Source organism: Drosophila guanche, unplaced genomic scaffold (genome assembly GCF_900245975.1).
Source record: "Drosophila guanche unplaced genomic scaffold, DGUA_6, whole genome shotgun sequence".
NCBI lineage: Eukaryota > Metazoa > Arthropoda > Insecta > Diptera > Drosophilidae > Drosophila > Drosophila guanche.
Genome location: NW_022995763.1, coordinates 402,315 through 429,666, shown reverse-complemented (window position 1 = coordinate 429,666; position 27,352 = coordinate 402,315). Strand labels below are relative to the sequence as shown.

General features: G+C 45.5%; 2 protein-coding genes across 3 annotated transcripts; one reads left to right on the top strand and one right to left on the bottom strand.

The window, feature by feature from the left end:
* The first annotated feature begins 12 nt into the window (after positions 1-12).
* LOC117591053 (integrin alpha-PS2) lies at positions 13-25,930 on the top strand. 2 transcript variants are annotated; one of them, XM_034284151.1, is made up of 11 exons: positions 13-248; positions 7,434-7,564; positions 9,134-9,231; positions 13,444-13,570; positions 17,043-17,104; positions 17,702-17,750; positions 19,619-19,693; positions 20,998-22,276; positions 22,356-22,599; positions 22,667-24,400; positions 24,473-25,930. In XM_034284151.1, the coding sequence occupies exons 1-11, from the start codon at positions 40-42 to the stop codon at positions 24,560-24,562; spliced, it is 4,098 nt and encodes a 1,365-aa protein (XP_034140042.1). In that variant the 5' UTR covers positions 13-39; the 3' UTR covers positions 24,563-25,930. The 2 variants fall into 2 exon arrangements, with proteins under 2 accessions (XP_034140042.1, XP_034140043.1); XM_034284152.1 differs by lacking the exon at positions 19,619-19,693.
* Positions 25,931-26,123: 193 nt separating this feature from the next.
* Positions 26,124-26,931, bottom strand: LOC117591026 (transmembrane protein 256 homolog). Its single transcript, XM_034284113.1, has 2 exons — positions 26,309-26,931; positions 26,124-26,249 (listed from the first exon to the last, which is right to left on the bottom strand). Exon 1 carries the CDS (start codon positions 26,882-26,884, stop codon positions 26,333-26,335), a length of 552 nt encoding a protein of 183 aa, XP_034140004.1. The 5' UTR covers positions 26,885-26,931; the 3' UTR covers positions 26,124-26,249; positions 26,309-26,332.
* Between the last annotated feature and the right edge of the window lie 421 nt (positions 26,932-27,352).

Genomic DNA, 27,352 nt, shown 5'->3' with positions numbered 1-27,352 from the left:
AAGCCAGAAATCGGCCACGAAAGTTCCATCGAAACTGCAATGACAGGCCGCGGCGGCCATCAAGTGACGGGCATGGCCCTGGCCCTGGCCCTGGTCCTGTTGCTCCTCATAAACGAAGCGCCCCACTCGCTGGGCTACAACATCGATCTGCCGAGCTACGTGCGTTACCAGCAGGCGACCAATTCCATGTTCGGCTTCAGCATTGCCCTGCACAAGGCACGCAACGATTACTTCACCAACCAGAACAAGTAAGTGCCAGAAGGGGGGAACAATGTGTGTGGGTGTGGGTGTGGGTGTGTGCCAATGTTTGACCTTCTGTCATAACCCACATAAGCGTAGACAATGAAGCGTAAACCCATTTATTTCAGGCAAAAGAAAACCAATTAAATCAGGAACAACTTTTGAGCTCTTGTAATCAAAATAGTTGCAGAAAAGATGAAGCCACAAATTGTTAAACCATTTTGCCAGCTAAACTGAACCCATTGTAGGGCATGATTTGGCAGCTTCGTCAAGATACGTTTGTTATTTTCTTGCTGTTCTTTCTGCCCATCATCATAATGGAATTTAAGAACAAACTTATCTTAATTCAACATTTACTTCCCCCGCAGATTGCAAAATTCTCAACAAAAGATTGGGAAATGTCGTATCTATGTGTTCTATCTGCATGTGTGAGGCATTTTTGTGCGTTTCCCACTTGTGTGTGTGTGTGTCACTTCATCATCTCTCTTTTTTGGACATTCAGCTTATCGTCGGGGCTCTTGGGGGCTGCTCTCCAGTACCAGCCCGAGGCAGATAAGCGCCCAAAAGAAAGGAGAACAAAAAATAAAGAATAAGAATTTGGTTTTTATCAAAAGTCTCTGGAGACCGTGGACAGTTCATCAAACTTGCCACTCAACGAAAACTGAGAGAGGAGGCAGCTCGCTCCTACCGATAGCAACATTTCTTCAGATATACAAATAATATTACAGCAAATTTCAGCGTTTAAATCCGTTTGAATTCCAACTCAAATTAAAGGGTATTCCAGGTTCGACGAACAGCGAGAACTGTCCTTTGGCTCTTCTTCCCATTTCCCCTTCCCATTCCAAAAGAGATAATACCGCGACATGTTAATCTTCCAGTGCCCAGTACAACCGCTCTATCTCTGCTCTGTCTCTCTCTCTCTCTCTCTCTCGCGGGCTTTGCTATTATGTACAGCATCCCCTCTGCTCACTAAATGCTCATTAATTTCAATCTGGAAAATGAAGTTGTAGCAGCAGAAGGTTGACAAATTTACGAGTGTCCTCCTAGAACAGAAACTCTTTTGAATGATTGGAATAAATGGGACACTTTGGCGTTGAACCTTAAAGTTTATTGGTCAATCGCGAGTGCTTGACCCCATGACAAATGGCTAAATATCGAGACGAAGCCGAACACTTTCGAGACTCTCTTTAGGTTTGAGTTTTAGTTATTTATGTCGGTGAGGCGTTCAATATTGTAGGAAAGAGCTGGCGCATGAATCGATAGCCTTTGCTGAACCCCACAAAGTTCAGCTTGATGGAGCGTGTTAATCAGTGTGTGCCGCCTAGTCGCAGTCGCTGTCTCCCCTTCGGTCTTCCAGTGTTCCAGTCTTCTCAGACTTTTTTCGCACGTTCATGGAGGCGGAAGAAGCGCGCCTGGAAGATACGTACACCATCGATAGAGTGGCGAGGCTGAAGCTGTAGCTATCAAAGCAACAGCATCTCTCTTTCTCTCTCTCTCTCTCTGTCTCTTGTGGCTACGTGTGTGAATGGCCTTTGGGCCATTTGCACTTCTTTATTCGTTATTCTCTATAATCCATATACACACAACACACAACACACACAGAGACAGAGACAGAGACAGCGACAGAGACAGAAAGAAAGATACTGGCTGCTGCACTCTAAGTGCACTTAAAAACGAAACGAAAATTATTTAAATGCAGCGTTAAAAATGTTTACAATTCAATAAACAGACGCAAACACAGCCACAAACTGGCACAGACTGCCAGACGGACACCCCCACAGAGAGAGAGAGAGAGAGAGAGAGAGAGACACAAAAGAAGATCGCAGATCATTTTGGTTAGACCTTTGGCTGGCTCGAGATCGAGTTGGTTGCACTTTGTATGCTCTTCTTTGGTTGAAATTATTCAGCGCTCAACGGATGTTTTATTTGTGCAGAAAGTATTCCAAAATATTGGCAAGATGGGCCAGAAAAATGTTTAGTATTTGAAAGGGTTTGCTCCTGCAGTTTGACCAAGATCTGATCTGGCACGCATATTTTTGCACGATTATTCTATGCTTTGGAAACAATCCATGAATAGTTACATCTGTCACCTGTAAAAATGCTTTTGGTTTCGCCGACTGTCGCAGGGCAACCTCCCTCCCACTCTGACCACTCTTCAACCCGACTCCATTCTGTGGCCACATGAGATAATTGTTGCGTGTTGTGGAAAGTGGCAACAGGCGGGTGGAGCGGCGGTGGCGGTGGCGGTGGAGCTAAGTGTAACTAGTTGTGGTTATTGTTTATATGGCAAAAGAGACCAAAGACGTTGGCCAATATGCGGTTTGCCCTGAAGCAGTGGCTGTGGCAAATGTATCCGTATCTGTATCTCTGCTTGACATAGTTTACAACAATCCGCGTGTGTGTGTGTGTGTGTGTGCTATTTACGGTCAAGTGTTGCGTCGGCGCACAAGGTTGCCAGCCAGCAGCTTCACCCAATTGGCCAAATAAAGTCGTTTGTCCGTTAGCCTCGAAAGAGCATCCATCCAGAACGAGAGAGTTGCCTCGCCGTCCAGTTGTGGGCAGGCAGGCAGGCGCAGGTTTCCTTATAGATGCGACAACAAATTGTAGTCCATGGTTATGCTGTGCCTCATTAGCCTGACCTCGTTCCTTTTCTGGTGACTCTTGCCAGCTGCTTGCCGCTGATCTACTCTCAAAGCTTAAGCAGATCAAATCAGATCAGATCAGATCCTTAAATGTTGAAGGCATTTGGAACTGATCTTTGGGTGGAGAAATGATGGAAATTGCATCAAGAATTTGTAACATTTGAAATGTTTTTAGATTGTTTATGAAACTGCTGTAAAATGTATCTTTCAGCTAATTTTAGCTAGACCACCGGCTTGGATAGTGCCGGCCGACGATCACTTGAGAAGTTCATTTAGGTTTTACGTCGCTCCTTCTGTTCTCCATTAAGTGGGTTACAGTGCCTGGGCATGGGTCTGGAGTCTGGAGTCTGGAGTCTGGGGTAATCTATCTATTGCATAAACTACTGTCAGCTGCAGCTGCCATGAAAATGATCGTGTCGATCGCTGCTGGATTGCCTGCCTGCCTGTCGGCGCGCTTGCGTCTGTTGTGGTTATGAAATGGCAAAACGGCAGCAGGCAGACAATGAGAAATGTAATTGATTTCAAATATTTATTTTCCTTTCTCCTTTTTGCACTTATCCACGAGTACACGCTGGCATTTTGGGCCGCTCGATGGCAGACTCTCTCGGAGTGCCCACTGGCTCGCAGGATAGACATCAGCGTTGAGATCAGCGCAGATCAGTTGTAGAGATAAAATGAAGGTCTTCTCCTCGAAAAACGGAAGTGTCAAATGTGTAAAAAAGGTGTTGGAAAACCACACACAAACACAGGGAACGAAAATACAATGAGAGAGAGTCAGCGTCAGCGCTGGCCTTCGGGGGCACAACATTTGGGCAAATGGCTCAATGAACAAACAAATGTAGGAGGAAACGATCGAAAATGAGCGCCGGGAACCCACGAGGGTATGTCCCCTGTATGTCGCTGTCACGTGTGTGAGCGCTTAGTTTTTCCCAGAGATGCAGAGAGGGAGAGAGCGAGAGAGAGAGAGAGAGACCTCCAGGAAAAACGAAATGAGGCGCACACATGTTTAGCGCCGACACGCCCTCGCTCTTCTAGCACTCGCGGCCCTAGTCCTCACTCACCCCTCACCCTGTGTCTCGCGCGGCGCATGCTTTTTCGGTTACTTTAACGCGGACTGACTCTGAAAGTGACTTGACGATTTACGGTACGAAATGTACCCCCTTTATATTTACGCTGTGCATTACTTAAAAGGTTACCCAGAATGAGTATGGGAATGACACAAGCAGAAAGAGAGCGGAAGAAAGAGAGACGCAGAGACACAGAAGACACTGAGCGACAGGCAGGCAGGCGGCATCGACTCGACAGTGCTGACTAAAAGTCTGTCGAACAATTGTTCGGGGTGGAAAGATCTACCAGACAGGCAGCAGGATGTTGGGTTCATAGTTCATGTTTGTCATTGTGTGGGAGGGGGTTGTGGTATAGGATTACTGACTGAACTGTCAAATGCAAATTAAGTTGAACAGAAAATGTCTATTGATCGTTGAGCAGCTGATCGCAATTTTTGCGTTGAGCTTTACCGCTAAGTGTCTCCCTCTGACTGCTCAATGCCTGAAAGCTTGCAAAGTGCCTAAAAGCTCCACATGCAGTCGGCTGCATCGTTTACAATCCAGCTTTAAGCTTAAGTGATTCTGAATCCAAACTCTCTGCAGACATTGATATCCAAGGAGGAAATCTCGACAAGAAAATCTCTGAAAAAGCTGTAAAAGTATTTCCAATTTATTTCAATATTTTTTATATATATATATTTTTGTTTTAATAATTGAATTTATTTTTTATTATAAAATCGAGTTTTTTAAAGTTTTAAATACATTTATTTGCATTTATTTTCGTGAAATTGTCTTTCAATGTATTTGTAAAACATTTTCAAGCAATTGTTTTGGGCGTTTTTTTGTGCTGAATTGAAATTGAAATTAGAGCACGTTTGATGGATCGCTGGCAGCACAAGGTCACCCAGGCCCGAAGCCGGAAAGTGAACAACAAATTGAGTGTCCCAGGAGTGGTGGTGGTGGCCGACCAGCTGTCTGTGGTGCGCATAAATTCCGCGCTCACTGTACCATGCTCGTGTCATTTCATTGAAGAGGGCGGACGGACGGAAGGCAGGAAGCATGCGCAGCTTCACACGAGAGCAGCGATGGGCACCCACATCGTGATGTTGAGACTGGAACTGGCACTGGGACTGGGACTAGCTCGATGTCTGTCTGTTCAGCTGTTGCTGTCCCACTCGTGCCTGCCCAGCCAGCGTATCCTGTGAGCAACGAAACGAATGTCGGGCATGTGTTGTCATTGAGACAAAGTCGGAAGTCGGGGGGCTAGGCATTTACTGAGGGATGGAGGGAGGAGGGAGGAGGGTTGACTGAGAGGTGCACAGAGCAATTTTCGAAATGTATTTTTAAAACATTATTTTTATTGCGGCTGCTGCACGCGACGACAATCCGACCAGACCAGACCAGACCACGGACAACGAACTGGAAGAACGATCGCTCGTTCCCATTTAGCATTCAAGGCGCGATCTAACAAAAGGTTCTTCTTTTTATTTTACTCTTCTCAGTCTCTTCGCTGTCTCTCTGCCGCTCCTTTTCCACTTAATTTGCTTCTCCTTTCCTGCCATTCCATTCGATTTCTTGAGACATGTGTGCCGGAAAATTGGTTTACCATTCGCTCTCTCTCTCTCTCTCTCTCTCTCCTAATTGAGACATTTTTATGTCTGAAATGCAGCGCAAAAATGTTTGGCAATTGAGAAATGATTTGTTTGGCCAGGCGCCTGGTTCGATGTTGTTTCATTTGTGTATTCACGCTTCCATTCGATCCACTCTCAATTGAATCGCATTGATTTTGATCATTTTGGAGCGTGCATTGTGTGTGGCTTGCCATTGTCTCTCCACCGTTCTTCTCTCTCGCTTTGGTTCACTGCACAAGCAACAATAAGCAAATGAATGATGACAGAACATTCGCAGGGAGGCTGCTGCTGACGCGTGCTCTTTAATTTAAAAATGAAAACGAAAAATTACGCAAGCCAAACGGCATTCAATGTGATCTAAATTCGCTCTGCAGCGCCAGGGTAGAGCCAGCCCCTGCCCATGCTGTAATAATCGAAATTCGTTGAAGCTGCGAGCCAATCCGATCAATTATAAATGGAATTGATACCCTGAGGCGTATGTGTGCTTTGTACTTGCAATTTCCATAAATAAACTCACCAGATATGTGCAACTTTTATGCACTTTCAATCTGAGAAAAGTTCCATAAAATTCCATTAAATAATGATAATTATGCTGAGAAATGCACCCAAAAGTGTAAGGCAATCATTTTTCTTCATTGTTTATCAATTCCGCTCAGTATCAATACTGAGAATTGTTGCGGAGATATTTGTGGCGATATTTTGTAGCGCCATGAGTCAAATAAATTTGGATTATTCATCCGCTGTTAAGAGTAATTTGTTTTGATTGTTTTTTTGGTTATTCATTCATTCATTCAACGAAATGCAAATGCGTTCTGGGCTACAATTCGGTGGAGCGCCAGAGGCGGAGGAACCTGTTTAAGCTTTCGGTGTCTATGTTCGTAAATGAATATTAATTACATTCAACGAGCGAGTATGATCGAATCCAAGCTCTTCGATGAATGCCAATGATGTCAGCAAACCAGCAAACACACTCACACACACACACAGGCACACCCACAGAGACCCACAGAGATACAGAGTTTGAGAGAGGGAAAAGCAAAGCCACTAATTCGTTCTCTCAAGCTCAGGCCTTAAGGTACTGCTTGGGGGGGGGAGGCCTCTCTTTGGGCTCTTCAAATACCAAATGCCAGCAGAGAGAGAGAGAGAGAGAGAGAGAGTCAGGATCCAAGGGCGGGCCCGCTTCATGGTTTCACTTACTCGCTCCATTCATGCCTTCTGCCGATCTTCTGTCTGTTTCACTTCCTCGCTTGCTTTTTGCCACGCATCTGTGCAATTTTTGCTTTAGTCAAGCGTCAAATTGTTGCATGTGGGCTGTGGCCCCGTTTTTAATCAACTCTCAAGTGTTTGATTTGCAGCATTTGCGGCAGGCGGCCCGCCTTTTACTTTCCGTTTTTATTATTTTCAATTTTAATGAAGGCCCATTTAGTGCACCCCTCAAAGACCCCGGTCCGGGCCGGGGGCACCCTTTTTGTTCGCGCCGCACTTCCGCATTCAATGAATGCTAATGACAGCTGTCAATGTGCGTGCCATGATGAACTACTACGAGCTCTGTCCCCTGCCTGTGCCCTGCCTGATGCTCTTGCCCATTCGGTAGCCAGGGAAGCGAATTGGAGTGCGGGGAGGGTTGGCGAAAACCATAAATAAATGCAGCAACCAAACTCCCAATCATCGATCGCCATATGCCTCTTCTATGGGTTTTGCCAGGCAACAACTTAATAAAACCCATTTGGAAAATGTGCCAACAAATTTTGAAACTCATTTTGGAGTTAAAGTTAAAGATTTATTTCTAGTTTTTATTTGCGTTTATTTACTTATAGAATATTATATTTGAATTATTTATCGTCTAATCCCCACCCTCCTGTTCCCTTTTGCAGTGTCAGCTTGATCGTGGGTGCACCCAAATATGATACGTCCCGCTTCCAGCCCGGCGTTGTGGAGGCCGGCGGTGTCTTCAAGTGCAGCATGAAGGATGATGACTGCAAGTTGGTGCCCTTCGATTCCAAAGGTAATTTCACAGCGACCACAGCGAATGGCAAACAAAAGTGGGGGGGAAATATGCATACATAAGTCTGGATGCTTGGGCAAAGAGAATTGTGAGCATTGGCGCCAGAGCCCATGCCTTGTGGCCCGCTCCATCAGAATTGGCGCCAGAGGTGGGTGTGTGAGCTGGGGTGGCGGGTAAGGGGTTGCCCAGAGTGCAATTAGTTTATTTATGGCCCTCCACCTTCCACTCCACTCCTACTCGCCATGCGCAGGCGCAACTTTTTAGTATGCAAAATGCGAAGAATGCAGTTCGGGGCTCGTACGGAAAAGTGCAATAATACACTCGAGTATATATTTTTAGACAACAGCACATCCTCTCCTCGGCATAAAACGGAAATGATAAACACGCAAAAGCTTCCTCGTGGCATTCGCATACATTTTGCATATTTTTACCATGAAATTCCCCAGTTCCCCGGAGAGGGAGAGGTAAACACCTCTGACAATTTATTGACACATGCCCCATCAGGGCTAATGCATTTTGGGGCTGGGTGACATAAATTAGTGGCCAATACTCTCCCCCTTTTGTTCAAATGTTTCTTTTATGCTAAAACGAAAGTGTTTCTCTTCTGAAACCAAAACAAACCAAAAAATAAACAAATATATTATGTGCTGGGCCCCAGGCGTAAACAGGTGCTTCATCCAGCTAGCAGGTTCGTTGTCTCATTCATTGCTGTGTGGCACCTCAACCTCAACCTCAACAACTACACCTGAAACTCTATGTGTGTGTTGCACTGCTGAATCATTATGGCACTTAAGTGGCTGTGATTCATTTGGCACTTTTGCGTTAATATTATAAGCACAAGAAACGGAAGGAAATTTATTTCCGTTTCGTTGCGTTTCTTATTTTATTTTATTTGCTTTCTTGAATTCATATTCCAACAGTATTAATAAACTTGAAGCTCTCATTCAGTGTTTCACTTGAAAGTTGTTGCTGATCTTTTTTGCATCTATGATTCTTCATCTTCTGTGATTCATTTGTGATTAGTTTTTACTTGATTCATCGATCAGCCACGTCCCGCATGACCCTGCACCCTGCACACTCGACCATCCATCATGCTCCTTAATGAGGCGGCGGCGATTCACCCTTGAATTCATTCCAAGGCTGATGGATTCGCCATTCCATCCCTCATTAGGCCATCAAATATGTACAGAAACCCCACCCGCAATTGTGTCATAAATCACTGACAAAAGGAAGTGACCATCAGCGGCATTCTCAAGTGTTCCCTCTCTGTGTTGTCTGCCTGCCTGCCTGCCTGCCTGCCTGTCTCTCCCACAGAGAAGGAGCTTAATTAGTTTGCTTTATTTTTATATTTTCTGCTTAGAGCACCCCCACCCCTTGGGGCATACATATTAATTTCAGTAAATTGTCCATTTCCGTGCACAATTTGTCGCATTTACTTTTTACTCTTATTTCTTCTCAGTCTTTCTTTTAAAATAAGTTTTTTTTTGCGCTCTTGATTTCTGCCCAAAGGAAATTTGGATCTGCTAATGATATTAATTTGTGTGTGCGCTTCTCTCAAACCAAAAACAGGCAACAACCGGAATACAGAGGGCGAAATCGTAGACAGGAAGTCCTACCAATGGCTGGGCGCCACTGTGGCCACAGGACGCGACAACGATTTGGTTGTGGTAAGTCTTTAAATGAAAGGATCTACATTTTATACACATTTTACATTTCAAGGACTCATCCTTCTACTCAAAATGACATGACTAAAGTTTAAGTTTCAGCAAATGCATCGAATGTCGGCGCTTAATGTGCCACTCAAATGCCCGTGGCATACCTCGTTGTACTTTCATTTTCCACCCACCACAAGTGACCTACTAACTGACTTATCCAACCTGATTTTTTGTCTGTTTTTTGTCCGATTTTAATGTGCATTGAATGATGGCATCATCTGACAGAACCTCGTTAAAATGTCAAATCGCATCGAAAGTGCAACTCATCGGTGGTAACAGACACCGACACCGACACGGGACACGGGACCTCACCTCATCCGTTGACTGAGAAAATCAAAGAATAAAATTACACTTTTCGGACGTTTGGGATGCTATTATGCATTTATGTCCCCCTTGCCATCAGTGGGTGTCGCCTCTGGGTTCGTTTCGATTTCGATTTCGATTTCGGTTTCTGTGGTTCCCACTTGGATTGCGTCAAGTGAACCAAGCCACTGGCAGAGCCACATACATGGATACATGGGGATACCAATAGACAGATACTCGCAGTAGTGGGGTGCCTTTTGGTGGCTCTTTGAGGTGTGGCCAAGTCTCGCAACTTTTGTTAATTGCGTTGGCGTTGGGGTTCTCTTTGTTGTCTGCCCACCCACCAGAGGGCAAGGTAGAGAGGAAGGTAGAACCCCATAAACATTTGATTTTCACTTTAGTTCTCAATTAACTTTGATTTGGCCCATTTGATTTTGGCCCTGGCGCACCAAGAACCGTTAACATTGATGGCCCAGCGTGTGTGTGTGTGTGTGTGTGTGTGTACTTTTGTGGCTGTTGGCTGTTGGCTGTGGGACCATGTCCAGGTCACTTCCGCCCCACGCGCTGGCCTTCAAATGCCCATTAACCCAGAGCAGGTCATCGATTGATTTAGTTTTTGTGCCAAGTGCGAAGCGCCCTCCCTCGCAGGACTACATCATCAGGACCATGACAGGCAGAAAGTAAATGCTCAAATGGCCTGGGAATTGCAGCTAACCAATTTGTTGTTGCTATTAGCGTTTAATTAGCTATTAGCCAAGTTGCAGCAGCCGAAGGCTCACCAATGCCGTTTTATCAGATGGCATGAGATCACCCAGGAGTTCGGTCATGTGTCACCTCGCATTACCAGCATCAACAGTGGCGTGGGCGTTGCCGATGACCGCCTACAATTTGGCCATGATCGGCAATCAACGCAAGACCGAAGGTGACATCATTTTGAACTCACAGAAAAGTGCTGCCTGCCTGCGCCTGGGGTCTCTGCTTTTGCTTTTGCTTTTCAGCGTCTTCGCCTGCGTCTGCGCCTGCGTCTGCGTCTGCGCCGGCGTTGGCTTGTACCGTTTGTGTGTCGTGCGGTCGGCTTCGTTCGCTCGGGTTTGGTCTCGGTCTCGATCTCGGTCTCGTTTCGCAACGTTTTTATTTTCTTTTCGGACGCTTTTCTGCTGCTGTTGTTGTTGTGTTTGTTTGTTTGGTCTGCCCGTTGCGATTGCGACATGATCATCGACACGATCTGTGAAATTGCCAGCGCTATTGAACTCGAATATGGCCACAGAGAGAGAGAGAGAGAGAGAGAGAGAGAGAGAGAGAGAGAGAGAGAGAGAGAGAGAGGGGGAGAACGAACGATCGAGCAGGAGCAGTAGCAGAAGCTAAAGCCTAGCATCTGTGTTCTGCAGGCATCTGCATCTGGCATCCGGCACTCGGCGGGATGTGGGGTATGGGGGCATGGTGGCTGCCCCGATATTCTTTTGGCATTCGCATTGGTAACGTCTGCATGTCGACCATGTCAAACGTGTTGACTTTTGACTCTGACTCCCTGGCTCTCCCCCCCCCCACCACGCTACTCGCACAACAGCGAATCGACGGCGTCTGCAAAAGTGCAGTTTAATGTCTCAAAAATTTATCGTTGGCGTTTCGGTATGCACTCTGCACCAAACATGGGCAATAAACCACACAAAAAAAAACACAAAAAACAAAGCAAACAAAAGCCCAAATACAGACCACAGACCAGAGACCAGAGACCGCTCAAAACTACGGCTAAAAGCTGCTGCCAAAAGAAAGCCAAAACCAAACCAAAGCAAACCAAAACCCATACCAAACAACAACAAGAAATCATTCAAAATATGTTCCGAGGGGAAGGGAGAACACGACAAAACAATTTGGTTATGAAGAATGCAAACGGTTGACAAGAAAACACGCCAACACGCCAGAGGTCGACCATTCAAATGGGGGCAAAGATTGGAACTATAAGGGATTTGGGAGAAAACCAGCCAATACTTGCGCAAATTTACCAGTATAAACGGGCACGCCATTCCCGATCAAAACTCATATTCAGTAGCATTATTTTGCACCCATTCAAATGAGTTTCCGATCTATAAAAACCCCCAAAAATGTACAAAAGTAAATGTCAACCTATGCCCGATCGCAACACATATTCTCAGTAGCATAATTTTTGATTTCATTGCCAAGCCAAGAGGAGAGAACTTCTCTCCACTTCTGACTGTTCGTAGACCTGTTCATGGTCCTCCCTCTGCTGAGGCTTCATTTGCATATCTAACTATTTTACCGGGAACTCGAACTGAAACTGCAACTATGTGGCACTGGCAGCAGACCAGAGCAGGAGCAGCCGACTGATAATAAAGTTTTTAATAGGAAATTGCCATTAACTTATTGATCATGGCATGGACAATGGTCTGTGGACCACTCTGCCTCGAAGGCAATTGTTGAGAATTTCAATTGAATTGTTCAATGTTTTCAACCAGACCCAGAAATATGTAAAGGGGTCCGGTCCGTCCGGGCCCAGCGGCAAGTCGATTGTCTGATTTTTGTCCAGTTTTAAGCATTTCTTGTTGCTGCTTTTATTATTTTTATTTTTCATTTTTATAGCCAGAGAGCCAGCGAGGCAGGACTGTGATTTTCTTTCCTTTTTTGTTGTTGTTGCTTATGCTGTCCGTTTCTGTCCGCTTCTGTCCGCGAATGCTTGCATAATATGGGGCCGGGGCCCCATAGATTTGTGATTCAATGGGGGCATTTGAATGGATCGGCCAAAGCAGAGCCATCCGCACACCGCCCCCTGCCTGTCCACTGATCCGATCAGCATTCATTTTTGGCGATAGCGCGTCATTTTGAGTTTATGTCAGAGTCGCAGTCGCAGTCGCCGTCGCAGTCGCAGTCGGAGGGAGTTTCGGAATGGGAGTCGGCGGGGGTAAGGTAGATGGAGACAGAGAGCCACTGGTTGCCATAAATGGCACAATATGTATAAATTTGTAAAAGTAATTGCAGTGCGGAGACAATGGCCTGGCCTAAGATCTTGACGCTGATGTTGATGTCTGATGCCTGGTGCCTTCTGCCTTCTGCAGGCAGTCAGGCATTTCCCTCTTCCTCTGCCCCATGCCAAACTCCCAACTGCAGACCATATTTGGCCTGGGTACTGGGACCAGAGTTGCCTCAAATTGAGGCTGGAGTGGGTAAGGGGCAGAGGCAGCGAGATCCCCGTGCGTGTTTTATGTCCAACTGCCAGCCATTTATACATTATAAAACTACATTATAAACACACAGAACTGCAGAGATGCGAAGCGATGCAATGCGATTCAATGCGATGATGTTACTCTCAGTCCACAGTCCCCAGTCCCCAGTCCCAGTCACAGGGCACAGTGTCCAAAAGGTGCATGAAAAAGGAGAATTGAAGAACTTTGAAGCAAATTTATCCACATAAATGCATGCCTATAAGTACATATAAGATATTTGTAGATCATATTTTAGAAACTTTGTCTGGTTCTCAGATTGAATTGAAGAATCGTGAATTCCTTGCATATTTATTATTATCATTTACCATAGAACATGTCCACTAAGATCAACCGGTACTAGAATAACCCTCTCTTAAGACCTGTCCATCCAGCTTTGGGCAACTTGGGCACACTGTGCTGCATATGCGTTCCGAGTGTGGGGCGGGGGATCGGTCTGTTAATTCGCTTTGGCCGTTTTAGGAAGGCCGGCCGCTGCATGCAGTCGGCTCTGTGCCATTGTTTCACATCTTCACAAAATAATTTCCATGCCTCCAAAATGCCTCTATCGCGTGTCTCTTTCCTTTAGCATATCTCCCCCCTCACTCACTCTATATTGTATGTATGTTTCTCTCTGTCTTTGCAGGCCTGTGCACCGCGATATGTGTTCCACACGATGACGCCATCGAGGGCGATGCGCTATGACCCAGTGGGCACCTGCTTCACCTCCCATAACTTCGAGCAGTTCCACGAGCTATCCCCCTGTCGGACAAGTGAGTAGTAAAAAGCTGTGCCCCCTGCAGATTAACCCAGACATAATTTGAACCTGCGATTCGGTGTGATTTCTGCTCTTCCCTCCTGCCCACGCTCCCTGTTCCTGCCTCTGAGTGTGACTGTAATTTGAGTGGGCAGGGGGAATCCCCTAAAGAGCGCAATGCAAACTGTCAGTTCTTCTGCTTTCCTTGGATTATTTTCTTCTCTTCTGTTCTTATTTTTCTTTTTTTTTTGGTAATCCCAGAGTATCGAATAACGGTAACTGAGTGTGTGTACAGCGAAAGTGAAAAGAAATTGTAGCATTAAAGATTGAATTTTTTATTTTTTAAAATAAAAATTGGATGCTTTCAGAAGATATTCCAAAGCTTAAGAAAATATCAAATTAAAGAGCCATCTTAATAGTATTTTAACATATCTAGCATGAGTATCTGTGAGGTTAAGTCCATCCATACAGAAATATTTCCCAGTCTTATATTAGAACCAACCATTCCAAAACAAAACCCACATCTTTGCTGACTAATTTAGTTCATTTAAAGAACAAATGAAACCTAAACCTCCACAACTCAAAACGCTACGCCCACCTGATGACCCCACCCAACCGCCGATTCCGAATCCGAATCCGAATCCGGACAGATCCAATGATAGATTTATGAATCGTGACAGCCGCCAACAAATATGTTGTACATGGGCAATGCCCATATCAAAGGGAAGACACTGAAAACATAGGAGTTTCGATGTAGTTTGTGCATCTAAAAATATTTAATTTGATGTTCAAAGTTTTTGTTGTTGTTTGCTCCGCTCATCGGTAGGAATGCAACCCACAGGGAAGTCGTTTTTCTTACGCTTTCTTTTCGCTCCCAACTTTGTTGTGTTTTTTCTTAGCTTTTTGTTTTTGGGACAGCCTGCCAAATTTGTTTGGGTTAGTCATCGCGTTATACGGACTATATACGATATATATGTATGTGGCTATACCTACGAATATGTACCTATAGAACACATGTGGCATTCGCTGCCGCCTCCTCCTTCGCAAAGTTCTGCCTAGGTGTGAGTATTTTTAGCATCGCTTGCCAGATGCAAAGCATATATACATAATATAATGTGGAGAATCTGTGTAGATACTTACATATGTACTAATGTATGTGGATCTGAGTCTGAGTATTGTTATTTAGCTAGCTGGCATATGGTCATTGTGGGTTGCTTGTGGGCCTAGTTCATCATGGGGGCAGATTTGTTTTGAGTTTTGTTGTGTTTTCGCTTGCTAATGGTAAAGTTTGAATGCCCTCTCCTTCCTAGATCACACTCCAGTGATCTGCCAGTCGAATACACCTTCTCTCCACACCCAACGGATGAGATTTCTCAATCCATGCAGGTCCAATATGGTCCGTCCAAGGGCAATTTAACAATTCTAAGCACATTGGGCCCAGGCTCGAGCGCTGACCATATTCCCATTGGTCTTGTTCATCGTCATCATCATCATCAATGCGATGTTTCTGTGGTGGGGTTATTAATGCTGCCGCTGGATGTTGCAGTTGTGAAATGATTAGCAGCAGCCGCGGCAACATCGACCCATCTTGACAGTTGCCTCAGCACATTCCGACATCACTGAAAGCAATAAATACCAACTTAACGCACAAAATGCCAAACTAAATAGTTAAACGAAACACAAAAAAAAAGAGAGAACAACAAAAACAACAACAGCAACAGCAACGAAAAGGGTAAATCAAACGACAAAAGCGGAATAAAATCATGAACCCATGAACGCCAAAATCGTTGCGCCGAACTTTCTATACCCTGATGTACAACGGGGACTAACAAGATCGAAAAGTACTGCATAAAAAACATTGGAAAATATTTCTGGTAGTCTCCTTTACGAGTGGTATGATCCATTTTCCATTGGCTTATTATCGATGAGGCTCAAGACAGCTTTCCTTGTTCACAGAGCTAGCCCAAGCTAGCATGCACATTTAAAGGGTATTTACAAAGGCACACAAACACACACACACTCAAACGAACCGTTGGACTGTCCAAGTCCGAGTTGTGTTGCTGTTGCTGGAGCTGAGTGGAGTCGGAATCGCTCTTCGTGCCCTTGCTAAAAACTAATTGTAATTCAAGACGGGGCGATTTTATTATGGGAATTACTACAACTGCACGCACACACATACACACCCGCTTCAGACAATGCTTTGGGTATGTCCAGGTACGCATAGGTACATATACACGTGTGTGCAAGAGCGAGTGCCGTACAAAAAGTTGACTTATGCGATTGCTGCTGCTGCCGCGACGTCGGCGACATGTTGCTGCCTGCCTTCGGTCCACGGGCCCCCGGCACCGGCACCGGCTCGGCTCGGTGCGCTCAAATTGAAACACTTCGGAGACAAATTGTTATCGTTTAATTTGATCAAACGCACGATCTGCCTGTTGATTTCTCTCTTGTTTTTGCTCGCTCTTCCTCGCTGTCTCTCTCTCGGTGTCTGCAGCTTTATCGTTGCTCTCATGCGGAGGCAGGCGACATAATGGTACTCGTGGAGTACGAGGGTATGCTGTATTGGTGCTGATCTTTGCAACAGGCACAAATATAATCGATGTTATGAAGTGAAAGTGGTAAATGCTTAGCATCAAGCGCCAACCAGGAATACATTCTCGGAGAAAATCAGTAAACAATTAATTTGTAAAGTTTTTACAACTGCATGCCTACTACTTTTGCCTACTATTGGGTATTATATGGTCCGAACCATACTCTCTCTGGGGCTTTTTGCTGACTTGCTTTTGTGCTGTTCCCGCTGCGTGATTTTGTATTTGGTAGCAAAGCAACATTCGCAAGACACTTTGCCGGACAGTCTGGCACAGAAACAAACAAAAGGCGGAGCCAACAAAAGGATGTGTGGATGTGTGGATATGTGGATCTGTTGCTGTTGCTGTGGCTGTCCACTTTAGGCCTTAGCCTTACCTTCGTCTTGATCTTTTTGTTTGCCGCTCTGCTGTTGCTGTTGCTGTTGCTGTCTGCTGTCACTGTTGTTGCTGTTGTTGCTGCTGTTACCTTGGCTGTTTTTTGTTCGTACGAGTATTGTTGTATTTTCATTTCAATGTCCATCGGATGTCTGGCAGTTTACCCCAAAGGCGCGCTCTAATCCTTTTATGTTGCACTCTGTCCAAAGCGACCAACTCTTCCAACTCTCCCGGACTGACAAATAGCAGCGCAATTTATTGCATTGCATCGGTAATTATTTGCAATTTATTGTCCCACATACTTATGCGATCCCTCTTGAAGCTGCTCTCTCTCTCTCTCCATCTCCGTGTCTTGGTCCCTCTCGAACCATTTGTGCTGCCCCGGGGTACGCTCATTGAGCTGTGGCCGAACATTTATGAGGAAATCACAATGCCTAAATGGTCAACTGTGACTGACAGTCACTCCTGCCCTCCCGCTCACTCACTCACTCACTCACTTGATATCTCTTTTTCTCCTACTTGCAGACAACTGGGGTTATCATCGTCAGGGCTCGTGTCAGGCCGGCTTCAGTGCAGCCGTCAACAAAGTAAGTATTACTAGGGTAATATACGCTAATCTACTTATGAGTCCTAGCATTATATAATGTTCGATATATTATGTGAACTGTTAGCACGATCCCTAGTTGGTGTTCTCTGAAGCTTTCAGTTGCTTAAAGGTTTCCCAGCAGGTGTATAGCAGGAGACATCCAAATATTTGTTCATTAATAGGTTGGGATATATAGGAAGAATAATCAACATTTATTTTACCATCAGAATAATTTCTTAATTATTAAATTAATGAAGAGCATTACCAGTTCGCCCATGTCCAGTCCACTTCGTATACAAAAGAGACCCTACCCAATCTTTACCTCTTTCTGCAACACATTTTTGTTGTGTTTTTTTTTTTGTATTTTTTGGGTTCATTGAGTTATTATATGCATGGAATGGCTAGAGGGGGGCGCGCACTTTGGGAGGGGGATTGGAGAGCGCGGCATGGGCATGTCTTTGGCGTGGGCACGTTTAGTTGGCACCTCGTTGGGGATCGTGGCATAACATTTGCATTCACAATTGCATCCACAGCATTCGATCTGACTATTTTTCATTCGGTTTCCCTTCTCTCTTTTCCCCTCTCTTCTCTCTTCTAGAATGGCTCGCGTTTGTTCATTGGCGCACCTGGCAGTTGGTACTGGCAAGGTAAGTGCACGTTTTTCCCACATGTACCGTGTACCGTTGTTCCACTTATTCTTCTATCCGTCTATCAGTACCTTTTTTTTACTTGTACCTTGTACCCTGTTTTTCTTATTTTTTTTTGTACCGTCTATTGAGACGATTTACTTTTACTGTATGTATTTTGAATTTGCTGTTCTTTCTAGTACTCGTATCTCGTATCTCAATGAGAACAAATCCACAAAAATAAAACAAACAAATTGATCCAATGTATTTAGTCATAGCTAGAGCTCTAAGTATTTATTCCTAGACGAACGCCAACTCCAAAACTCAACACACACACACACACACACACACACACACACACTGACCCACACCCATAAACAAAATCCCGTAGTCTGGTTTGAAATTATTTTAAAGTTATTTTCCCGTATTCATAGCATTCTTGTCCTCGCCCCCGTCCCACCTGAAAAGCTAAAAGTTCCCAAAGCTCTCCAGTGTACAAAAAAAGCACAAAATACTATTTTCCCTAGTTTATTTTAGTCGATTTTTCCGTATTTATTTTGTGCGAGTTATAAGGCATTGCCTAACCTACCTAAGTGTAAACCACTTAAACCCAAACATATTTATCTCATCTCTGGGCTAGTTCTAAATGTTGTATTTTAATCCAATAAGAACATAATTTACCCCAAGTCTCTAACACCCGAACGAACCATAGATCTAATCAAAGTAAGGTCCATTTGAGACGAATCAGCATTTGTAGAAGATTTGTTGAATGCCACTTAGTGCGGGACATGGTCCATGATCTCTGACCTGATGTTCCTAGTGCATGTCGCATTGTACCCATTTAGTTTATAGTTTAAGCTTAGGTGTAGACTGTAACAGACATAATATAAAACTATGGTCTCAAATTAAGAATTGGTAACTGTGCATCAACTTGGGTGCATTTTTGGTACACCAATTTATATACGAAAATGTACCCAAGAAAAGCAGAATGCACAGCAGCTACGTTATTGGTAGAATAGAGTCGCATAAGTCCTATATACTAGATGTATATGTATATGTAGTGGCATTGTGTTGTCGAGTTGTTGTCAGCAAAATTACTTAACCCCCAATTGGCCTAACTAGTCGCACTATTGTCGTCGCTGCCTGAACAGCTAACAAGTGTACCGTGCCGAGCGACACAGTGTTTTGTACTCGAATAAAATAAATCCTAAATATCATTATGCTAACGACAATCATTCAACACTCGACGGCAAAAGTCTGTAGTGGACTGTACTTCAATTGTTAATTGTAAACGTAATTTGAAATGTAAATTTAACCGAGATCCAAAGAAGACAAAAAAGAAACATCCTTAGCTGCATCTTAGCTGTACCGTATCCGATACACTTACTATCTACTGTAACTTTAACTGTAATTGTACATGTACCTGTAACTTTAACTTTAACTGTACCTGTACCGTGTAACGCGTCATGTCTCCCCAAAGTACCATTCTATTTTTTTTTGTTCCTTCTGTTTTTCGTTGTCTCATTTGATTAATCAAAATTATGTATTCTCTCTTTTTCTCTTTCTTTTTTGATCCTTTTCCCACTCGTCACACCTTATCCACTATCTCTCTCTCTCTCTCTCTTTCTCTCTCTGTGTATGTGTGTCGGCGCAAAATGCATGAAATTTTGTACCGTACCGTACTCGAAAAAAATAAAACCAAAAAAATGACGTATGCATTCTGTACCGATTGACATGAACTGTGTCTGTTGCTCAACCCAAAAAAACAAAAAAACAAACAACAAAAACCCGAACACCAACAACCAAAAACCAAACCCAATCAACATATTTCCACAACTTCTGTTGCTATTAAACTATCCGAAATCACACACTGAATACAAAATAAAAAGGACAAACCTACTCAATACCGCCCGATGCCGAGTTTCCATTTAAGCCGCCCTATTATCAGCCCTTCGGCACTGGAGGTAATAATAAAAAAAAAAAAAAAAAAAACAAAAATAAAAATATATAAAAAAAAAACAACGCAAAAAACCAAAAACGCTTCTCACCAACTGCCTTACAAAACTCAAACAAAAAACTCAACCACAATCCGAAACTGTACCTACGAACATTAACCATATAGCTGCCAAAAAACAAAAGTACCTAAACATCTATACACACACACACAAACACACACACACACACACACGCACACACAAACGATCTCCATAAATGGTGTCTGAAATGCAAAATAAAATATCGAAATGAAATCACTGAGAAATGGGTGAAGAAAACACACATCAATCATCCATTCAATCATCGTGTGAACACTGTTGTATCCTGGAAGAAAAGCAAAGAAAATACTCCATTTATTCCATGGCATCCAACAGATGTCGCCGGAGAACTCTACTCATTGCCGCATCGAAAGCTTCTTCGCTAACTAATTATGGGAGAATAAAACCAAGAAACCAAGAAACCAAACCAATCTCCCCGCTTATGCCACACTCAATAAATGTATCTCTGCTATAACTCGCTTTGTCCATGTCCGCTTCTCTCTGGTTGTTATCGCGTCTCTTTCTTATGCTTCTAAGGTTTGGGGATCAACGAAGGATGGAAACGGCAGAGGAGGAAGTTTTTACTTTTATTTTTTACTTCTTTGTTTCAACATTTTCTTTTCTTATTCTTTCAAATAATAACAAAGAACCGAACCTTTTGAGAAATTCTTTGATATTTTTTAATTCTTATTTGGACAATAAAATGGAAAAAGCCAGCCAAAGACTTGAATTATGTGTGATCCGATGTGATGAAAACTTTTGTTATTTTACGGTCTGTGCCAAACTCTCCTCTCTGCCGTGGATATTTGCCTTCTTTGTAGGCCCCAAACATTATCAATTAACTAAAGCCTTTGGGCTGTGCATGTTTGCTCTCATTTCTCATTTATCATTTCTCATTGCTCTGGTCTCTGGTCTGTTAGTAGTTTTATTCTTTGGGTGCTGGCTGTACTACTAACCGGAATGCGATCTAATCATAATCTGTAGCCAATCACTCAGCCCCCCACCCATCTGTATCCATGTACTCAGATGTAATCCATTGTAGACTAGACTTTCTTGTAGTGTAATCGTTGCTGTTGCTGCTGCTGCTTCAGCTGGTTCAGCATGCTCGTAGCCATGTAGTGTACTCACCATCACCATCAAAACCACCAAGCAAAGAGAAAGAAGAGAAATCCCCAAAGATGATCTTCGAATGGGGCTTGACTTACTCAAAGGTTCTCATCAAATGCTTCCCACAGGTCAGGCGAGCTCTCACGATGTGACCAAGCCGGAGAACCAAGTCTTCTCCACGGTGGAGAGTACATCGGTGAATGATGACTCGTATCTGGGCTATTCCATGGTCACCGGCGACTTTGATGGCGATCGCAGCGAGGATGTGGCCATCGGCAAGCCCCGAGGCGCCAATTTGACCGGCCAGGTGGTGGTCAATCGCTGGAACATGGCAAACATTTTGAACATTACCGGACGACAGATTGGGGAGTACTTTGGCTATGCCCTCGCCTCCAGCGATGTGGACGGCGATGGCCTGGACGATCTCATCATTGGCGCACCCATGTTCACGGAGCTGGACAATGTCGAGGGCAAGTACGATGTGGGCCGTGTCTACGTGCTGATCCAGGGCGGACACACGGCCTCCCAGTTCTTTACCACGGAGCACATACGCGACGGCTTCCAGACCAAGGGACGCTTCGGTCTCGCCCTCACCACCCTGGGTGATGTGAATGGCGATGGCTATGGCGACTTCGCTGTGGGCGCACCCTATGACGGGCCCGAGGGCCGTGGCGTTGTCTACATCTATCACGGCTCGTCCATGGGTCCGTTGGCGAAGCCCTCGCAGATCATACGCGCCGAGCAGCTGGTGGAGGGTGCTCCCTATCCGCGCACCTTTGGCTTTGCCCTCTCCGGCGGCGTGGACATGGATGGCAACACCTACCCGGATCTGGCCGTGGGCGCCTACAGCTCCGATCGCGTTTACCTCTTCAAGTCCCGCCCCGTGGCGGCTGTCAATGCGGAGACGAGCTTTGCCAGTCCCTCGAAGCTGATCAGCCTGGACGATCGCAGTTGCCCGCTGCAGAGGGACAACAAGAGGGTGCCCTGCATGATGCTCACCACTTGCTGGAGCTTCACCGGTCGCTATCTGCCCGAGCAGCTTGACTTCGATGTGTCCTGGCTGCTGGACGCCAAGAAGGTGCGCAATCCCCGCATGTTCTTCCTGCGGGATGAGGGCAAGAACATCCGGAATCAGACGATTCGCCTGAACTATGGCCAAAACTATTGCCTCAACGAGACGGTCTACCTCATGGACAAGGTGCAGGACAAGCTGACACCACTGGAGGTCGAGTCGCGCTACAATCTGCGCAGCAGTCGTCCCCTCGAGCCCGTTGTGCGGCGCAGGCGCGGCATCCTCGAGCCGGTGATCGATCAGAACCGTGAGATTGTCGTGCGCGATGCCATCAACATACAAAAGAACTGTGGCCCGGACAACATATGCGAGCCGGATCTCAAATTGGAAATCAAGTGAGTTCCATCAAGCGAAAGTCTAGCCAAGCGCTAACCCAGATCTACCTCTCTCTCTCTCTCCCTTTATCTTTGGCAGAACTGTGGACAAGTATCTGTTTGGCTCACCCGAACCACTCACCGTTGAGGTTTTGATCTCGAACAACAATGAGGATGCCTTCGAGGCGGCATTTTATATGATTACGCCGCGCGATCTGGAGTTCCGCAAGCTGCAGCAGCTGGGCGAGAAGAAGGATACGCCCATCACCTGCTCGGCACCCACACCGGCGAATAATCATACGCTCAAGTGCGACATTGGCAATCCGCTGGAGTCGGGACAAATTGTAAGCAGGCATCAGCTCAGGCATCCCTTGAATCCTAACTTGAATCTCTCTGCTCTGCCCTCCTCAGGCGCACTTCATGATCAGCCTGGTGCCGGCGGACAAGTATGGCAGCTCCTCCAGCTACGAATTCTATTGGGAGGCCAACTCCACAAATGTCGAGAAGCTGGGCTCCCACTTTGATAATATTTACCGCAAGAGCGTGGGCATTTGGGTGGACACGGATCTGGACATTAAGGGCACATCGCTGCCCGACTATCAGCTGTACAAGGCCGATGACTACAAGACGCTGCAGAACGCCACCAGCGAGGAGGATCTGGGCCCGCAGGTGGTGCACATCTACGAGATACGCAACAATCGGCCATCGATCATCGAGGAGGCAGAGGTGTATATCCACTATCCCTACGAGACCATTGTCGGGGATCCGCTGATGTATCTGCTCAGCCAGCCAGAGACGGGCGGCAAGATCCGCTGCGACCAGGTGTACGAGGTCAACGAGCACAACCTCAAGCTGGACGAGAAGCTGAAGAATAAATCATATCTGCATGCGCAGGGCGCAATCAGCAACTCGGTGCAGTTCAGCAGCCAGGCGGCGACTGGTGCCGCCGCTGGCGGTGCGGAGCGAGCGGAGGGACATCTGGAGGTGTCGCGGGGCTCGCAGGGCGGCCAGGCGGTGACCGTCAGCCAAACGGAGGCCAAGAATCGGCTGACACCCAAGCAGGTGGCACTGCTGGAGCGCGAGGATGCCCTTGATGTGCCCGGCGATGCTTCGTATGTGCATCAGGATCGTGCCAGCCAGGCGGTGATCATCGGTCATGAGCCACGCATCAATCAGAGCAGCTTCACCACCATCTCCTCCTCCAGCTCGGGCCCCAGTGCTCAGCTGCGTGGCCACAGCACCCAGGGACACATACAGATGGCGGGTCTGCCATCCCAACAATCGAGCAGCAGCTCTGGCTATCAGTCGGGGCCCCAGCAGAGGCAGCAGCTACATCTGGCTGGTGCTGGTGCTGGTGCTGGTGCTGGTGCTGGTGCTGGCGGTGCCAACTTTGCGGACAAATCCATGTACGGCGGACGCAGTGGCAGTTTCCATGCGGGCACCCTGGATCTGGGCAGCATACCACGCACCAATGTGGACAATGATCTCTACAGGAACAACCAGTTCCAGGGTCAGGGACAGATGCACACCCAGTCGTACGGACAGGGACAGGGACAGTTTGGAGGTGCGCCAGGTGGCTATCATGTGACATATAGCTCTGGCAGCAAACCCTACTATGGGCGTGAGAATGGCGACTTCTACGATGAGGATATACTCCAGCAGGGACCAGCCCAGAGTCAGAGTCAGGGACAGGGTGGACCGGGACACTGGTCCTCGTCCAGCTCGAGCACTTCCCAGCGCCGTTTTCGTCGCAGCAGCGATGATGTGGAGCAGCCGCAACAAATCGATCTGAATTCGCCGTGCCAGTCGGCACGCTGTCGCACCATTCGCTGCGTGGTGACCAATCTGGGCACCGAGGACGGTGATGCCGCATTTGTGGCCATACGCGCCCGCATGGTGGCCAAGACCATGGAGAAGCTTGCCTCGAATGTGCCCCTAAATGTGTCCACGCTGGCCGTGGCCAATGTCACCCAGCTGCCGTTCATTGGCCAGCCCAAGGACAAGATTATCAAGTCACACGAGATCTTCTACAAGGCGGAGCCGGAGCCGCAACAGGTGCCGGATGTGGTGCCCCTCTGGGTGGTTGTGTTGGCCGCGTGTGCGGGTGCGCTCATCTTTCTGCTGCTCGTCTGGCTGCTCTACAGGGTGAGTTATGGCCCCAACAAGCAGCGACTTTCGATCATTTGCTTTACTCTCTGCTTTAATTCTCCCCTACAGTGCGGCTTCTTCAAGCGCAATCGGCCCACGGATCACGCACAGGAGCGACAGCCCCTACGCAATGGCTATCATGGCGATGAGCATCTGTAGAGCGAGTTCTTCATGCAACATGAAGTAACAAACAACCACAACAACAACAACCACAACAACAACAACATTACGAACTCTAAAACAACGTACTAAAAAATGGAGATAAAACTCAACAACCACAACAACAAAAAGAATGTACTAAAACACACAGGAAACTGAAAGCGGTTTGACGAGGAGAGCAGCTCAACGGCTGCCGCATTGCAGGGCAGACTGTGCTCTACGAGTGTGAATAGTACAACAACAACAACAACAGCAACAACAGCAACAACAACAACAACAACAATGTACTAAAACACTAAGCAAACTGAACACAGATGCCGGAAGCAGAGGTGCGCCTGCCCAGAACTTTCTGCTCATAATTGCGAAACGGTTCGCGCACGGCAGGGCACACTGTACTTTGCGTGTTTAAACGGTACAACAACAACAACAACAGAACTTGCCTAGTCACGACATGAAGAACTTTCTAATGCGTAAAGGTTTATTTTTTAAATTGTAATTTGTTTTTTTTATTTTTGGAATGGCCTCCAAGCAATCGAAAAGTAAAAAACAAACAACTAAAAGTGCTATATTAATCTGTACTAAAGAAGCGGAGTAACGGAACTTAATGCTAAGTGAGAGTGTGTCTGTGTGTGTGTCTGTGTGTGCATGAGTGTGAGTGCATAGCTAATACTCTTATGTATGTGTGTGTGTGTGTGTGTGTGTGTGTGAAACGATTACGATTACAAATATGTTGTATGTAAGTGCGCGAAATCGAAATCGAAATCGAAATCAAAATGAAAACGAATTCAAATTCGAAGCAAGCTGCTGCCCACAGAGAAGCTGCATACTGCCACGCCCCCCAGGCAGCAGCAATAAAAGAATCCTACAATAACAACACAATTAATAGGTGCTACTCTAGAGTGTTTTTTTTTTTCTGTCTTGGAAATGCATAAAATTAGTGTGTGAAGAGTTGAATTTATTTGTGTTTGCCAGACTCAAAGTTTGGTGCAGTTGCAACGCCAAAATGTGTTAAAAATAAAAATAAAACAAAAGCTAATTAATCTACGTAAAAATAAAACCCTTTTTTTGTGTAAATACTAAAAATAAAATAAAAAACAACAACAAATGAACTAAAAACTGAAATTCAAGTTTTGCATTTATTTCCAAACTACATTTGGAGAAGCGCTCACCCACCCGGTGGCTTCTTTCAGTGTACTCTCGAAATAATGTTCAGTGTCTAGGTACTACGATAATTAAATTAAAAAAGTTTCGCCTGCTGCTCACAGTTAGTTTAGCCAAATTATACGCTATTGTTTAATTTATTAACTGTACTTATTAATGAGTGTCTTACGTTATCCTTACGTGTCCCACGTTATACTCCCCCCCCCCCCCCCCCCCCCCCGCCCTTTTTTTTTTTGCTATAATTGCTGTATTAAATTGAATAATTTTACTATTAAAAATATCAATAAAAACGAAGGTCGAGTTGTAAAAGTAAAAGCACAATGAGTTTCATTTGCATGAAGTTTATTGTTTAAGATAATGAGAAGAGCATTTCCAATTGGAATTTAAATTCGAATTCAACTTGCAGTGTAGAATAGCCGTCAGCCTGTGTCAGTGAGCAAACCGACCTGTGCTGCCAGCCTGTGCCAGTTGGAAGTGTTGGGGGGTGCTATGGGCGTGTGTTTATTGTGTGTATTTTTGGTCTTCTCTGCAAGGATTCAAAAGTTAGCTACGGAGAAACACAGACAAAAGTGCACTCATACCCACCGCTGCTTCGGTTAGTCCATCATCCTACATGAGCAGCGACATCCATGCTGCTATCAGGACGAACCCTCCGATGGTGGGATAAATACGAATGCGACGCTTGCGTTTCAGGGCGCAGTAGTACAAGGAGCCGCTGTAGATCAGCGTCCCCGTGGTCATCAGAGTGCCCGTGAGCACGGGATAGTGGGCCAGGGGAATGGCCATCATTGTGAACGCATGCAGGAAGTGAATGCGAATGGCCCCATCCGCATATCCCCCCAGGCGTATCTGCTCCAGGGGATCCTTGATACCCTCCAGCACGCTGCCGCAGTAGGCACCCATCAAAATGGCCGATGTGCCGCTCAAGCCAGCCAAACGGATAAAGTGATAATTGCTGCCGAACAAGCTGTTGAGCGTGACATTCGATAAGACGTAATTCGAGACGACCGAGCCCAGCGTCTGTTGTATCTCCTTTGGCACCACCTCTCCCTGCTCTGCGGGCTTTCCAATGGAGTGCAGTAGTTCCGAAAAGTAGGAGATGACCGCTTGCATCACTGGATGCTCGAGGGCAATGTCGGTCAAGGTGTTCACCATCGACATGTTGTAGAATTTGTCTCAGTTATTTCTCGAATATTTGGTTTCAGATTTTGTCGCTTGACTGTGCGACGATCTCGAAAATAATTGGAGCCGCATGCTTTGTTTTTCATTCAGTCATTCAAAATAAAATTTAAATTCGTGCGTCTCGCTCTTACGTTTGTAAGGTTTTTTTTTTCGCTGATGCCCATTTTAACTTTAACCTGATTTTGAAATAAATCCAATTTAATCAAGTCTTAAAAAGTAGCCAACATTGTGGAAAATCAATACATATATTGGATAGAGCTATAGTTTTAGTAGGAAAAGTTCGAATTAGCTGGTAATATTAAACAGAAGATCAAATTCGAGGAAAATTATTTTTGATTTACGGTATATTCGCAGTATATTTTAGAAATAAAAGGGAATATTTTTGTGGGTCACGCGGTATATTTTATCGATTAATCCACGTTCACACTGTTAACAGTAAATCCCTGA